Source organism: Toxotes jaculatrix, chromosome 15, assembly GCF_017976425.1.
Source record: "Toxotes jaculatrix isolate fToxJac2 chromosome 15, fToxJac2.pri, whole genome shotgun sequence".
Classification (NCBI taxonomy): Eukaryota; Metazoa; Chordata; class Actinopteri; family Toxotidae; genus Toxotes; species Toxotes jaculatrix.
The window spans coordinates 10,912,387-10,929,303 of record NC_054408.1 but is presented as its reverse complement, the minus strand read 5'-3'; the positions used below and the strand labels follow the sequence as shown (position 1 = coordinate 10,929,303).

Below are 16,917 nucleotides of genomic sequence, written 5' to 3'. Positions count from 1 at the left end.
TCTGGCTCTAAAGCACTTTTAGCAAATTAAAAAATCGCTAGAGTAGAAATAATATTAGCTAATCCAAAGCATAACAAGTAAATGACCTCTGTGATAATGTTTTGAGTACCAGTTGCCTCCACTTTATCATGTCTCCTTTGCCCTTGCCAGAAAACATTCACCTCAAAGGTGACTGACAGTGTTGCTTAGAGCAGGTAACTACCAGAGTGCATATAGATGCGGGCTGTTTTCATCCAATCAATATCCATCAACAGAGGGCAAAAGCAAATATGTTTCCCCTCTGTGACTTAACAATAGATGAGACTAGAAAGACATCACTCAGCTGTTTATCTTGCAGCACTCACACAGATGGGAATGGTACACCAAAGCCAATCATGGTTAGACAACAGCACGCAAACTACTTGCAAAACTAAACGTGGTTTGATATGACAGTGCAGCGCTGGTTTCTGTCCTTGACTGCTGGGCTACATGCCACATGTTCACGATAAACCATTTTTAGCGTTGTTCTGCAGTTTCTTCTGCAGTTTCGTCAACTCTCAGCCGAAGCCACCCTCCTTGTTTCCCTTGATTACAACTGATTATGTCCTAGCATAAATCTGTCACAGCACAACATTATGGCTTAATTTAACACGGACGTCTCAGCAAAGCCTCAGCTGGGGCAGCGCGTACATCTTTCTTAAGTCTCTTGGTGACAGTACCGTCAGTGACAGCACTGTGAGATTGTTATTATGCTACTTTCTGGGAATAGATACTTGACATAAAGAGGAATTCTATTACTATGCAAAACTGGCTATTATTTTGCATTTGTTTGATTTTGTAGCTTGGGTTTCAAACAATTGCAGAAATGTTGTGAGATTTATCTTAATGGTACAACTGACAGAAACTGAAGAGCGGATACTATTGAGGCAATAAACACAAGTAATGCATATTTATCACTTATCAGTGTTACACATACTTATACAGATTTAAAACTGCTTCCCTAAAGAAATACTGTAGAGTGTGTTGATGTAATTGCACAATACATTACATTTGATTTGCTGCCATACAGTCTGAGTATGTTGTCATATTTAGCTTTGATACCATACTTCAGTGAGAAAAAGTTGAACACTGAGTTAAAGTGCTCAGTTCTGTGACACCCTGTGGCATAACTTTATTTTCAGCTTTCAACAGTCTTCATAACTGTTGTAGGAGAAATAATTCATCATGCCTTTAATTTAATGTGACGGTGAATCTCTATGTGCCTTGGAAAAAAAACACACACACAAAAAAAATGCTGGTTCCAAAAATAGAAACTGTGTTGATAGAGGAGGTGCATAATTACAAACCAACAACGTTGGTGTCTTTAGGCTAATTTGACCAGCTCTGATCATTTCAGTAAGTAACATATATGGAAAAAAAACTTTGAAAAAACACCAAAAGAAGAGCTTATATCTTAACCATGATAAAGCAGTGCAGTCATCCACTGGGATTTTGGGACATTTCAAATGACAGCTCATTACTAGATGGTGTTAGAGCCCAAAGTACTAATTGGATTTTTGTTCATATTTCACACAATATGATCAGGTCGCTGCATGTTGTTGTAGCTCCCGTTGTATTTACATACTGTCAACGTACAGTAGGTCATATTCAGCAGCCTGTTTTATATAATATTGCCTCAAACCATTTACTCAGTCCCATGACAACTACACTGTTCGGCAATATGGTTTATCATGGTGAGCAAAATTTATCACACAATGATCCCACGGTGAAGAAAAATGACAGAATATTGATGAAACAGTGGTGAGTTTGCGCGTGTGATTTGCCCAAGGCTGCGACAGGAGAAGTTTGAAAAAGGGAGATGATTAAAGGGAAGCTATGCTCTGTGGAGAACAGAGCAATCATCAGCAGGCCTGGTCTCTCCCTGCTGCCCTTGTTCCCCCGAGAGGCAGGCAGCCTAGAGTGTAATGGGGCCAATGTGCCTAATTAATGCATTGACAGATATGAAAAGTAGCAGAGCCTTTATGGCACCAGCATTAGTCACTGAGAAAGAAGGAACGATGTATGAAATGACTCTAGTATTAGCCTTGTGGCTGCTGGTCGACTTGGCCTCTGAAAACTAAAATTCACAAGTGGAAGTGATTATTGTCATCACAATTACAAGCAGTACAGATAACAAACTCTGAACTATTTTAACTCAGCTGTTACTAAATATTTTATTTCAATACAGCATGTGCAAGCTCTCTCCTCACCTCCCTCTCTCTGTTTGCCTTCATTTAATTAACCATGTTTTATGATTTCTTAACATTTACACTTGCAACTACAAAAACACCCAGAATAGCTACAACAATTACAGCGTTCAGTCATCTGCAAGAGATGAAACCCTATTTACACCCTATTGTCACTTTAACTTTTCGTTGACACTTGGCTACATATAGTATATGCATAATTGTAAGCTAGATAACAAATCTGCATTCATGAATTTCTAGGGGTATATGCAAATTAGGATAAGCTCTGCTCTAGTCCAGAGGGTGGGTCGTCTGTGGCTTTTCGCCAGGCTTGCATAAGATTGCAGGAACAGGCCAGGCGAGGTAACCTTTTAACTTGCTGGGTGTGAGATCTGATCACAATGTAAGCCTTATTGTATTATACATATGCCTTATACATTCTGCACGCATTTATAACTTGTATATATGTGCCTGTTAATACAAATTAAATATACAGATACAGATCACATTTTAATACAGGGTGATAATAGGTCATTAGTGAGACAGCTAATATAAATATGATAAATATGAATGTAAATATGATATAGATTTAACAGACTTAACTTCATACAAAAGTGTTTTGATTAAAATATTGTTCTGACATTTAACACTGCGAAACTTTTCCATTCCGTTAGCAGTGTCAGTATTGCGTTCATATGCTTTACTTTAAACGTGATTCTATTCAAATTTCTTCAAAATGTTACTTCGAACCAAAAGGAGAAATTACAGCTCACCTGAAGTTCTACAACAGCAAACATTTAATACTGCATTGCTGTCACCTCTCATTCTCTGCAAAAACATTCATCAGGGTGTTAAAATAAATTAATACTTAAGTTGCACATGATTTTCAGTGCACATGGAAACTAAGAAGCGGGTGTGACCATAAAAATGTCATGGGAATAAATTAGAGGGTTTTGAGAACCTGTTATACCTAATTTTGATAACGTATCTGTATCCATAATAGTGTCAATTCAAAAGAAATGTTAGGTCTTAGACGAGAGAAATACACACATAGACTTAGAACAACTGGTAACATGCTGAGCTCTACATGCATGTGTTCAATTAAAAGAAGACCATGTTACCCAATAAAGAAGGATAATACAAATAATACATGTTGAGACACCTCCTAAAACATACCTTTATAAAATGGGCTCTAAAAATTAATCTTTTCCCCAAGGCACCAAGGCAGCTAACAAACAGTAGGATCATAGTTGACAATACATAATTTAGTATACTTGACATAATGTACTGTGTTTAAATAACATTTACAGCATTTTAAATACCCTCAATTTTCTTTTTATTCCTGATAGGATTCTTGACAGCTGTATTAATCATAGGTGCAGGCTTTTCACTCTCAGTGCATCACTGGAGGTGAGGCCAACATCATATTACTTTGTGAGCCAGTAACTTTGTAAAACCAGATAACCTAAACAGACCCATGGCCCAAATTTATCAAACTGCAGAGCGGCGAAAGAGGAAAGTACGCAGCTTTCAGATGCTCAGAGAAGATTACTCAACCTTTGAGTTGAGATTTTTTTTTTGTCACCCATAATATTCCCTTGCAACCCTTGCAACTTACTGTTCTGTATATTTGGTCAGGATGATGTGAGTAATACATATAATCCAGAATGGGGTTATTTTATCTTGCCAGCTACAGTGGCTGCTTTCTTGTAAGCTGTTTTCTTCAAATGTGTTTTAGATGTTTTTTTTAGCAGTCCTTGGTGCAAATAACAAGAACAAAGCTGGCACTAATTTTGTCCACATTGTCATTCCATGCATCTCTTCCCATTCCCTGCGCTTGTCAATGTGTTACTGTATTCACCTTATAATTTGTTTTCTCTGATGTACCTCCGCAGATTTTTTTTTCATTTTTCATTTTGTGTCCATTTTTGCCAGTTCTGTATAATTTAATCTCTATTAATTCAATTTCATATATCAAAGAATACACACAACTAAAATTGACTTAAAAATAAAAAACATACAGCCTTTTACAGAATAACAAATCACTGATTAAATGTAATGATTTTTGTTAAAAATTGAACAGCTGTATGTTAAATCCAATTTCTCTTTGAGTTTACATGTGATCAAGCATGTGATTGGTTGAGAGCTGCTCTGAAAGATTACTCTGTGCTGTAAGTAAGACTGAGATGGTTTATAATCGTGTCTTATTCTTCACTTTTGGTGTAGAATTGTTTTTCCTGAGCTGGCTCCAGAGAGCTTTCTTAAATGTACTTCTTAGAAAACTTTGATAAACATGGCCCAGACTCCAGTTATTCTTTTTGAAGTTCATTTTGAACTTCTTGGACTAGGCTTTGGAAATGTTGTAAGATGTAAAATGTGAGTACCAAGAATGGTTTTGGAAGTGTTACCCTTTATTTTACACCACATAGGAAAATGCGTATGCATTTAAATTAAATCATTCTAAAATTGTTTCAAAGAAGAAATCAATCTGGTGAATTTTAAAAACAGGTGAATTTTTATTACTTCTGCTTCTCTTTATTACATATTAGACTCACAGGCCTGTGAATTGTTTACAACCCAGTTAGCAGTAAGGCCCAGTGATCCTATTCTGCCTGTCTCCTTGATAGCATTACAAGTGTTGCCTTTTGAATCTCAGCGGTGAAATGTGGAAGATAAGTATTCTGTGGTTGTTGCACCTTTTGGATTGATGTCTTTATCTCGCTACAGGACCAAGGTCATGGAGCTTTGCTGTACTGTATAGCTATAACCCCAATTCTCTGATAGCCTGATTGAGATGTGTCTCTATGGAATACGTCTCTTTGCATGTTCGTCAGACGCATTATTTAGTTATGCCTTAGCTCCTGACACAAAGTGATGGATGTGTGACAAAGAGGGGCTCTACTTCCCATTCATTTACATACACAGTTCCTTTCTCACTTTCTCAGACTTTTCAATTTTATAATCAGAGAGTCCTGCTGACAGGCAAAACTGTGTCTGCTTTCTGTTATTATGTGTAATAGATCTGTGAACAGACCCTGAAGGGCTCATCCTAGAATTCATCTGCCTTGGTAGATGTGGTGAATGGTGGTTACTGTGGTTACTGGTCACCTTAAGTGAGTTTTAATATAGAACAGATCTCAGGGGTCCATTCAAAAAAAGTACGCCTTGTGGTCCTTGTAAAGACTCATCTACATGGTTACACACCCACACAAACTGGCCTTTTTTAAACCTTTATTGGGATTCAATTGTGAAGAATGCTCTTTTCAAGGAATGCATGGCTCCATATGCAAACAATTACATATGTGGACAAGTGGAAGCTGCCCAGCACAGTGCCCCTGACCAGGGGACATGTAGCACACTCAGATACAACCCATAGGGGCGTACCAGCAGCAGGCATACCAGACTTTTGTTGTTATGGTAACAACAATAAACACAGTTTAGGCACAAAAACTACTTGGGTTGGGTTTTAGGAAAAGATCATGGTTTGGGTTAAAATAAGTTCTTCCTTAAGGTTAGAGGACTTTCGTAATTATGGTTAGAATAATAAACACGTGGTTAAAGTTGTGGGATGGCCATGGATGAAAGAATCAATGAGACTATCAGTTTAACATGGGAAACAAATAGAGTTCTTCTCTGTGAAAGTCCTGTGTTTTGTTGACCCATCCATCCACCCCAATCTCCTCCTAACATGAACTGTGTCGCTCTATATAGTATGCCACCTGATGTCCTCATGTGCTCCATCCTTAAACCTACAGTCACCACAGGTCACCTAATATATAAAGTAAATATGGTGTATAATAATAATGGTTGTTTTTTAAAGGAGGGCAATCTCCTGAGTTAACAGGGTAGAAGCAGTGTGTCATCTCCCGGGGCTCTTCCTTCCCCATCCAGCGCTACACTGTCCGTCTGAGAATCTAAGTGATGGCTGAGAGAGCACACAGTGTTTTACTTTGGCAATAAACCTGCGATAGCACTGCTTTTGAGAAAGAGCACTATGTGGCTCATTGTCCTTCTCAAAATAAAATACTGCCACTTGCTTTTTAGCCACAACAAGCCAACTCCAGGCACTAAAAGCCAGCACTTATCCACATCTGAATTTTAAATGCAGACGTGCACATGACACTGTGCATGCTTTCATCATTTTTTCCACATTCCTGCGCTCTGCTTTGCATACAGAACATTACAGACCATGAGCATACACACACGTGTCTGTGTGTCATAGTTCATGCAATCAAGGAAAAGAATAAAATATATATATATATTATTTATAGTTTTGGGGTAAGGATTTGGGGTAACGAGGTTTATGGTGGTCTGGTATGATGTTTTGAACAGGATTATTTGATTTAAACCATATTTTATACATTATTTTTAAAACTAAACATATTGTACTGATGTTGCATAGACCATCATTTGCAGACCAAACAGTAATCTGAATTCAGATCATGTATTAACAGCATAAATAATGCAGGATCTTACTCTGAGTGGGGACTTGAAGGTCTACTATTTATTACTGCTGTCTCTTGTTATAATTAGCATTCAGAGAATATATTCTATCCATATCAGTTCTGTTTACTTTTGCAAATTTTAGTTAAGTTTCTGATTAGTTGAAGCAGTGTGAAGGTGATTGGCGCTGCAGTTCCTCTAAAGTAGGGATGGGAAAATGAATCACAATTTGAGATATCATGACACAAAAATATCATGAAATGCATCGGTAGGTCTCATAAAATTTATCATGTGGTCTTGTTACATCAGAATTTTTTTTTTTGCCATTATGATATCAGAACAGAAGTTAATAGCCTTCCATAGCCAACCGTAAATGTTTTTCCTCACCTATTCCATATTTTGTATTTCAGAGGGTGCAGTCGCCTTTATTGTACAAAACAGTCTCCTGAGATCTGCACTTCTTACAAATGGCAGCAGCGGGAGGCAACGCTTGTATTACAGAGACAGAATAAGCACCACCTGCATTGAAATCAGGGGTGTGGCAGTATTTTGGCTTTCTTGTAAAATGTGGAGAAAATGATGAATAATGAGTTGCTGACAGATCTGTAAGTTGTGCAAGAAAATAATGGCCTACACAACAGCTAACACAAGCAACATGAGCACTCATCCCCAGGACAACCATAAAAACGTGACAAAGGCAAAGGACACATTGAAAAAACTGCCACGGGACCAAACAACACAGCTGAAATCAATATCTACCCCTTTTCCACAAACCAGTGGAAGAAGGGTCGCAAATAAGAAAACACTCTTTTAGTGTTGTGACACCACATCGCTTCAGAGAAACGAGACAAATTGTTATGGAAAGCTTGAAAGCGGCTAACTGCATTTCATCAACAACAGACAGGTGGACCTCCCACATTATCAGAGATATATTACAATAACTGCGCACATTATGAGGGGGAAGTGGGAGATGGCTAGCTATGTCTTGTAAACTCGCCCTCTGTTTGAATCGCCCACAGTAGCTAATGTTGCAGAAATTCTAATACTGGCTGTAGAGGAACTCTGGACAATGCAGGATTGAACATTGACAGCTCTTCTCAAGTGAGCTAACTGTTCAAATGTTCATTTTTTTTTTTTTTAGAAAAATGATACATTATTAGTTTATTTTCCAACACAGGACTTGTCCCAATAAGTAGTTTCACTTGGTCTAATGTGCAGTTATTGTTAAAATAAAACATTAAAAGATATTAACCCTTTATATCTTCTTATTTCCTGACAGTGCTGGTGGAGCGCATTCTCAGAATGGACACTGTGTTAAAAATGATCATAAACTGGGAATCAGAGAACATTAATATAAAATAAATAAATAAATAAAAATTACAGGATCAGATTTTAGAGAGAAATCATCTGAAATCCAGGGATCTCAATTACTGGCATTCAACCCTATCCCCATGTCAGCTCCACCCAGACTCCCCCATTTCCCAAACAGACAGCAAGCAGTAAACCTAACACCAAGTAAATGATGCTTCTGCATGTTGGATCTTTTGAAACGCTAATGTTAACGCTTGAAAAACATAACATACAGTATTGCCACTGCTATGGGGGAACAAACAATGCAGACGTTTATATACCACTGCCTTTAGGTTTCTGTCCATTGTAAAATGGAGAACATCTGCATGTGCTGCATTGCCACTGCTTTTCGTATTTGTAAGCACACCAAAATATCATGCTTAAAAATGGAAGTTACTTTTTCTTTCATCTGACCAACAGTAAACGCAGTGGCCAAGTGAGAAAATGGTGCTTTGACAGCATGTCTGCTTTGGTAAGCTGGTAAGATGTTTTGCTCTTTTGCGTTCAAGACAAATAGCAAAGACCACAAGCAGTATGACTAGTGTGTACTGCACAGGTGGTTAGTTTGAAAAGGGAAGTGATCATGATTTCAAAATTCAAAAGAGGTCTGGGACCTTCTATAATACCCATCATGTAGTCGCTAATTAACCTTTTCAATTTGTGTTTGTTTTCCACACTTGAGATTCAACTCTAACCCAGGGACTTGTTAAATCTACCATCAAATGATGCTCTGGAGTATCACGCCACATATGCACTTCTAGACTATTTATTTTTGTGTGGTCTTAGAAAAAGTATGAGTTATGTTAGAATCTGTGGAATCTCCATAATTGCAAGGCCTGGGCAAGAGTCTGTACATACAACAACTCAGAGAATGGAGCTGTGGATAGGCCCACTTTACTTCCATTAAGCTGTATCCAAAACAAGAATGTTTCAGTGGCTTGACATGTTCCTGGACTGAAGAAATATAATGCCAGGGTCAAGATTTTGGGAAAGGAGTGGTTGCGCTTTTTCCTGACAACTGACTTCACAAACCACACACGGATGTTTTATACTCAGTGTTTCCTACAGAACATGGCAAAGAATGAGAGAAAAAAAGAAAAAGACTGTGTGTATGAATATTCAGTTTTACTTAATGTTATACTATTACAAGTTATCCATGTACTATCTGTATCAATGAATAATCCATCCTGACATGAAAGCGAGCACAGATAAGTGATAAGTGATAGTTTCCACCTCAAACCATACATAGAAAAGACTGCCTTTGTGCAATGTTTTATTTTTTCCAATCTTGCTCCTTCCACACTCAGTCCAAAGTCATGGAAGGCTGGAGCCCATGTATTGGCTAAAAGCAAGGAAAAACCAATGGTAGATTACTGGTCTGTTACAAGGCTAAGAAACACAGACAATCGCACAGTCACACCTAAGAGCAGTTTATTGACCTGCATGCCTTTGTGGTAGGAAACAGACGTACCAAGAGAAAAAAAATCACAAACATGGGTAAAAAACTGAAACTTTCTTGCTGCAAGGCAGCAATTCTAAGCATTGATCCACTGTGCTGCCACCTTTTCTTATTGAGAGGGCAAGCCAAGAGGACAACAAGTGAGTGCCTCTTTCTGTCTTGAGTGTCTTCCAACTACTGAAATGCACATGGGCAAAATAAAGAACGCAACAAACTGGAGGATATAACCCACAACAAACTGCCCTTGATCTAATGTCAGAGTGTGAGACTGATTGCTTTTGGTTATTCTCTATGAAGTCCACCTCAGCTAAAAAACATGTTTTGCTTATTGTTACTTCACTTAAAAGTTTGACCTTCACTGTGCAGAATGATGTATGTGCACAGTCTGACAGTAGAAGGCCATTTTCACATTCACCTGCTGAAGGAGGAGAGTGTGTGCCTGTGTGTTCACCTTACAACCGAGTTTAAGACATGTATGTATGAGCACGATTTGGTGACATTTGGTGTGATGTAGAAACTTTAAACCACCGAGACACATACATTGAGAATGGACTTGAAATAGGAGAAATCTGGTGTCCAGCAGTTTAACTTGAAAAATATTTGTATATTTATATATTTTTTTAATGAGGGGGAATGGGTAGATGTAATTTTAAGATTTACGGTAATTTAACTTTTTTTTGAGGGAAAACCATGTCAGACACAAATCCAGGCTCCAAGAGTGTCTTAAAACTTGTCTCAGATCATTTTATTTGAATAGGTAACAATCAGAGGCCTAAAGAAGTAAAGCTTTTTTATTGTTTCACAGGAAAAAAAAGCAAAAGGTTAGACAAAACCCAAAAAACTAAACACACAGTTTTCTGTTTATCTTGTTAATCCTCATGCAATCCCTCATATTTATCTTGCGATCCAAGGTTAGAAACCACTGTGAGTGTCCAGCATTTTGTCTGATGAGCATTTTCCACAATATTTTCTAAAGTGTTTTTCTGTTTTGAGCAGGAGTCGGGAATTTCTGCGGCAAGCTTAGACTAACCTTGGGGTGTATGCCTAAATGCATCCTGAATAACTTCTGTTGATTGTGGACTTTGGTTTTCAAAAATGTTTACTTTATTCAAAATGGTACAAAAACTGTTTGACAGGGTGAGACGGGCAGAGAGAGAGAGGAGAAAGTCAGGAGTAAATTATGTCTGCACAGATGAAAGGGGAGCTATAATTTGTTTACAATTATAGTTTTCCCATTTGATGTGTATTGTCACAATATTCAACCTTCTATCATGTTTGTGTGTCAAGAAAAACAAAAATATTATTGCTGATTTTGAATATTAGGAGAAAGGTGAAAATTGGATTTGAGAAAAGGCAAACAGGAACTGTTTAATCAATAATCACAACCTCAATTGTATTTTCTCTCCCATTACTTGGAGCATTTTTTTTGGAAAGTACTGTACTTGTTGCAAAAAGACTTTGTGAACAGAAGTGAACTGCGTCTTGAAACCAAAACTTGACGTATCTTCCATTTAATGCAGATTAACTGAGCTAGCTGTTTTTTTTTTTATGAAGAGAGCTTTCTAAATTCATCAAGGATGCTGGAGCGGGCCACAGCTGACTCAAGTTTCATTTATTAATAATAGGAGTTTGTACATGAATAACCTTGAAGTTGCTAATGATGCCTTAATAATTTCAATAAAAATATTATCTGATGCATCTGACTGACTTTCAAGAAGTATCTTCTGAAAGCTACGTAAAAAGGTCCCACACTATTTACAGAAACAAAGTCATGGATCAAGGGATACGTTTTTGACATATATTGCTCCCTACAGGCTCTTTCTACAGTCTAGTCTTGTTTGTGTCTGGCTCGCATTGTTTATAGTGCCATACGGATAAAATATGAACCATGTATTACAGAGGGGCGACAAAGAGGACCAATAAAACTACACTAAATTGAACTGCACAAAACTTGTTACAAATGTCAAATTAAAAGCACCACCTCTTATCTTTAATGTGCCTCTGAGCCTGACAGTCTGTTGTGCCTTTATCCCCTCTTTGGACTTTAAAATCTCCATTTCTCTCAGAGCTTTGAGGGTGTGTGCTCTGACAGAATGTCAGGCAATTAAACAGTCATGGCTCATTGAGCTGGAGGTGGGCCTGCTCCTCCAGGCTCTTCTATAGGCAACAGAAGAAATGAATGCAGGCACTCCCTGCCATCCCTTGCACATTCTTTGACTCACAAACTTAGCGGTAAATCCAGACAAGAAGTTCCTATCAAAGGACACTTTCAACTATTGTCAACTTTCACAAGGCTGAGCAGTGTCACTGTCACGGGTAATTATCCTGTGCCAGGATGTAAACGAGGACAGTGTGTGGGATAACAAAGATGTGCTCTCACAGGAAACCCAGTCATGTCCCTGCCTGTGGGTAAACACATAAATGCTGTCACATTAATGATGGCACAAGGCAGCCGTAAGACGAGACTGGCACCTTTACAAGTATTTCTTATGTAGAGCACAGATATGAAAAAAAAAGAAAAAATAACAGGGTGCAGTTTCAATTGAGACATGCACACTGACAGAAAGCTTCGGGTAAAACCGAAGTCACTGTGTTACTGTATTTTTGTGATATTTCTTAGGTGTACCAAGCCTTTTTTGAGCCAATTGAGATCCTTGACCCAACTTTCCATATAGAGATGTCATCTCTGTCTTTTCTCCCCCTGACCACCTATCTCACCTTAGCTCTCAAGGACTGCAGAGATACAAAAGCAAGTTTGGGGAAATTCATGCGATGCCTACTGCCACAACTCAGCTGTTTATATTCCAAACAAATAATAGGATGTATCCTTACACAACCTCTGGTAAACCAACTTCCTGACAATAATGAGGTGAATAAACAAAATACACATTAAAGCATTAATATAACTTGTGGCTACTGATGAGTGTACACCACCTGTTTTTTAATTAGCTAATATGACCACAGTGAAGACCACATCCTGCTGCACACTTCAGAGCGTCTTGCGTGCAATAAACCTTAAGTGATTCTATTCAGTTTAGTGGCCTATGTTTCCTGACTCATTGTACTACACCTTCTTAACAAATCCACCCAAAAGCATCTACTGTGAACTTTTACACTCTTGTCTTTCTCATGTTTTGTAAAGCTGAAATTTCCTTAAATAGGATTACCTTGTGTGATACAATCATCACTACTAAACCATCTAAATTCTGCAAAATCAAGAACTCAACAGAAATTCATTTAACTTTTCACGAGTTCGAAATGTACCAATAAAAGGTTAATACTAGGGCACTTGTGCATTTTGAGGGTAGTTTTCTGCATGTCCTTGCCATGTCTTTGCTTGCTTACTGTGTGTTAACAACCATGTAAGATGTTTGACAGCTGGAAGTAAGCTGCAGCACACAGCAGATGTGTGTGAATATCTAAAACATATGACCTCAACAGAGATAATTCAGTGTTGGCTGAACAAACCACTGCAACTTTTGCTGTCTTCAGTAGAGAACACTAGATGCTGACTACTGTGCTACTGTGCCACTGTGGCTGCTTCTTTTACTGTATAATCAAAACTACATAAAAACTCAGTATATAGTTGGTTTATGAGATTAAAAAGTTTAATGCAACTGAGATAGCACTCATTTAACACAAATCACTTTCTAAACCATTTTACCAGCAAAAGTGAACAATGCAGGATAATTCTTTGAACTACTTTAAGTTGGTAAGTTGGGTTAATTAACTAAAAAAAAAGACTTTTTAATGTGTTTTTGTCTTCATTGGTAGCACAACAATACAAAGAGACAGGAAATTCAAAGAGGAAGAAGAGGAGATGACATTATACAAAGGTTCACAACTGCAATCGAGCTGGAAAGTGTTTGCAAGGTTAATCACACTACCGCCAGGACACCAGCATGTGTTAATTTTTTCATTATAAAGGTTTAATTCTCTCATGTTTACAGATGCTATACTCTATTATTTTAGTGGGGAAATGTCTACAGTATTTAACACTTATGTTCACAGTTCATTATCAGAAACCTAATCCCAGGGTACTACAGACTTGTCATTGAGGAAATATAGCTGTTGTTGCTGATTTTTAGTACCTGTATTTCCATTAGCATCAAGTTATTATAGCTTATATTAATAGGTGCCAGTTAAAGTGGCAGTTAGAAGGATTAGGATAAGTAGAGTCTTCTCACAATGGCTTTGTCATTCAGCTGAGGTGGTTGCCACATGCTATGTCATTTAACATACTGTATGTATACATACGTAATTCATTTCATTCAAAAGTATACATACTAAATCAACTACAATAAGTACTTGTATATTAATTAAAAATAGTGGACCATATGACTACTTGCATGTGAAAGTTGTGACTTGTTGCTCAGTGTGGTAAACTGACAGAGACTACACCAGACAGAACATTTTTCAGCTCATTGTTTTGGTTTTCTGGCCACAATGTCACACCCAGAGTAGTGGCTGCAGCAGGCAGCTACTTTCAGTAAAAAAGGGTGAACATATCGGAGCATTCAGCAGCTTAAAGAAAAACAGATACTTCTCTCACAGATAGTTACAGAGACAGTGGAGACCAAAATCAGAGCTAAAAGGAGAGCGAATATTTTGTAAAATTGCCTGAAACCCAACTCCAAATTAAACAGTTTGCTTTCAAGTAACATTACTTAAAATGTCAGTGTTGAGCTTACTGCTTTCCTCAACTGTCCATAAAAATCATTTAATGCACATTCTGACTAGGAGTCAATGCCGCTTAATATGCATGTTATTGCTCATTTCTTATTTGAAATGTCACGTTCCAAAAAGCCTTCAAATGCTTACTGAAATTTCTAAATCTATGGAAAGTAGAGTTCTGAGTCTCGGCTCGATTTGCGGCTTCGTGTGGCCAGGTCAGCTTGGACTCCTCGGATACACAGCTTTTGATAATGGGAATATCTACTCAGGTACACTGGTCTAGCTGTCGTACATTGAAAATAAGCTGCTGTCACTGAGCTCCATTTTGTAGGATTCTCCAAGCAGGCTAATTGCCCAGTTATTCATGAGCAGTCTAGAGCCCCCACATCACTGTACCATTAGAGCAGATGCTGGCTGAAACACTCCCCCACCAGCTCTTCACAGTTCTCCCCCTCTGCCAGCTCTGATGGCACAGGTCACCTGCTGATTGGTTGGCTTCCTCGAGGAGTTGACTCTATTAGCTATGGCAATGAGGGTCTTGGACTGGAATGTGTCTAGAATAGATATGGTGGTTGACGAAGGTTCAAGTAGGATCTCCGGAGAGAAATCCTCACTAGCTGAGGACACTGTGGCATGTGTTCGACAATCCCTTTGGAGTTAGCAGCTCAACTGTAAAATTCCGTGTTTAATAGCTGATACTCTGATGCCATAACACACCACAGCGGCCATTATCGACCTCTGGACAGCTCCTGCATTAGAGCCCCCTGATAAATGAAATCCTTCATGGCGGATTCAAAGACAGTATGTGACACTGAATCCTATGTGAGTTGAAAATGAAAATATAACTGACACTTAACACAACAGCTGCTGGATACCACTGGGATTTACAGGTCACAATGCTTGTTTACTGTAAATGCCCGTAATGCTTCGAATACAATCCTATGCCCCATCCACACAATATTAATACATCATCTTTGCCTCCAGTCATAATACATAAAACAATACCTGACAATATTCCCAGAAAAAAACTACTGAAATGAGTATAAAATATTGAACCTTACACTGTGTTGCATCGTATTCCAAACACTCCTCTGGTTTGCAGCATAAAGGCAGGGAAACAGAAAGTCTTAATTAATTCAGTGTAGGTGGAAGAAATCATTGACGGACATACAAAGCTAAAAAGGCAACTGCTGTATGTAAGACATCAAAATATGTGGAGAATTAATTAGATTGTGCCAAAACATAATTAGAATTGAATAAAACAAATAACTAATTTATTGCTGTGGGATTCCAAGAGCCAGATGGTAAAAAAAAAAAACCCTGAAACTGCTGTTTTTCTAATTATGTATTCATTAACTAAATAACCTATTATTAACCTGACAGAAAGCACTAAGACTCTTGATTAAGAATCTGTTTCACAAGACCAATTTCATAAATTTGTTACTTTTCATGGGTCAAATATGAAAAAATCTTTTTTGGGGGGTTTTTGATATAAATAGCTCTAAATACCAACATAACTAAGACACAATGATTCACTTTGAAAAGGGCTAGAGGGGAGAAAGGAAGGACACAGTGGCTGCAAAGGTAATCCATGATGAGAACTGTCTCTCAGCTGAATTGGACTGTCAGCTCCATGTTAACCTTTACCCTGATGCAGCATTTTAGGTTTCAAGGTTGTTTGAGATGGAAATCCATGTATCAAGATCCAATCCCACAAACATACAACTAATCTGGTAGAAAATAAAGGTGCGCTTTACAGCAAACAATTGATATGGTCAGCCTCACAAAATCTATCTATCGTCTTTCATCCCCTTCTTTTCTGTTGTCCAAGTACACAGAGATGAGAAGGGTACTGAATGCAGTGCACCACACCTTCCACTGCCCTCTTGGGGTAAAGCTGTTGATTCGTTAACAAACACAAATCAATAGAGGGGCCTGAATGGAGGACAAGTACAAAGAATTAATTTCCGGCTCCAGGGGCTTAAGATGGCAAATCACCAGCTTTAATCAACAGTGTCAAGTCAGAAAGACAAATGATGTTTACACTGAAGCAGTGTCTTGCCTGAAAATAGCAGCATTGGCTCTGTCTCCTTACCAGTCTGTCTAGGCTTGTGCCAGCTGCAGTGGTAGGCCGCTCTTCTGGGCTGTACGGCCTGAAGCGGGCGTTGAACACATCCGAAACACCACGGGTAGACCTAGTCATTCCTGCGGGTTTTGGCTGGCCACAGCCTTGAAAAACCTGCAATTACAAAAACATGGGCACCCAATTGTCAGGGGTTTAAATTACTCTGGATGCAGAAAATAGGGAAAACATGCTGTTTTGTTAAGGTCTTGTGAAGCATTCACCCCACATTACCAGCGTGACAGTGCTCTACGTCAAGTTGAGGTAACCATGTTGATAGGTGATTCAAGTAGGAGCTGTGACCAATGCTATTTAAGATGATAGAGTTAAGTTTTTACAGGCTTTTGGGAAAACACCACATATACTTAAACCATAAACAAAACTGCATCTGTTGCATGGGAAAGCCAACAGAGCATTTAGCTTTGAATGAAAACTGGCATCCAAAACTGTGTGGGCTGAAAAAATTCTTCACAACCACCTACATTTTTTTTTCTTTCTGACTACAATTTAGTGGGCAAAGAAAAATGCAGTAAAACACAGGAAACACATTAACTACTGTTAGTTGAACTAAGATTTTCTGACCAAACTGAAACATATAATTCAAATACAAGACCTAAACTTGGACATAATTAGAATGTGTTGTGCTACACACCTTAGACACAGCC

The 16,917-nt window shown here is 38.3% G+C and overlaps 1 protein-coding gene across 1 annotated transcript in view; it reads right to left on the bottom strand.

The window, feature by feature from the left end:
* The window catches only part of LOC121194876 (glypican-6-like), a 78,549-nt gene that overhangs the window by 9,362 nt on the left and 52,270 nt on the right, over positions 1–16,917 (bottom strand). Inside the window, exon 6 of the mRNA XM_041058002.1 lies at positions 16,226–16,369. Within this exon, the coding sequence (XP_040913936.1) occupies positions 16,226–16,369 (144 nt within the window). The remainder of the gene's footprint in view (positions 1–16,225; positions 16,370–16,917) is intronic.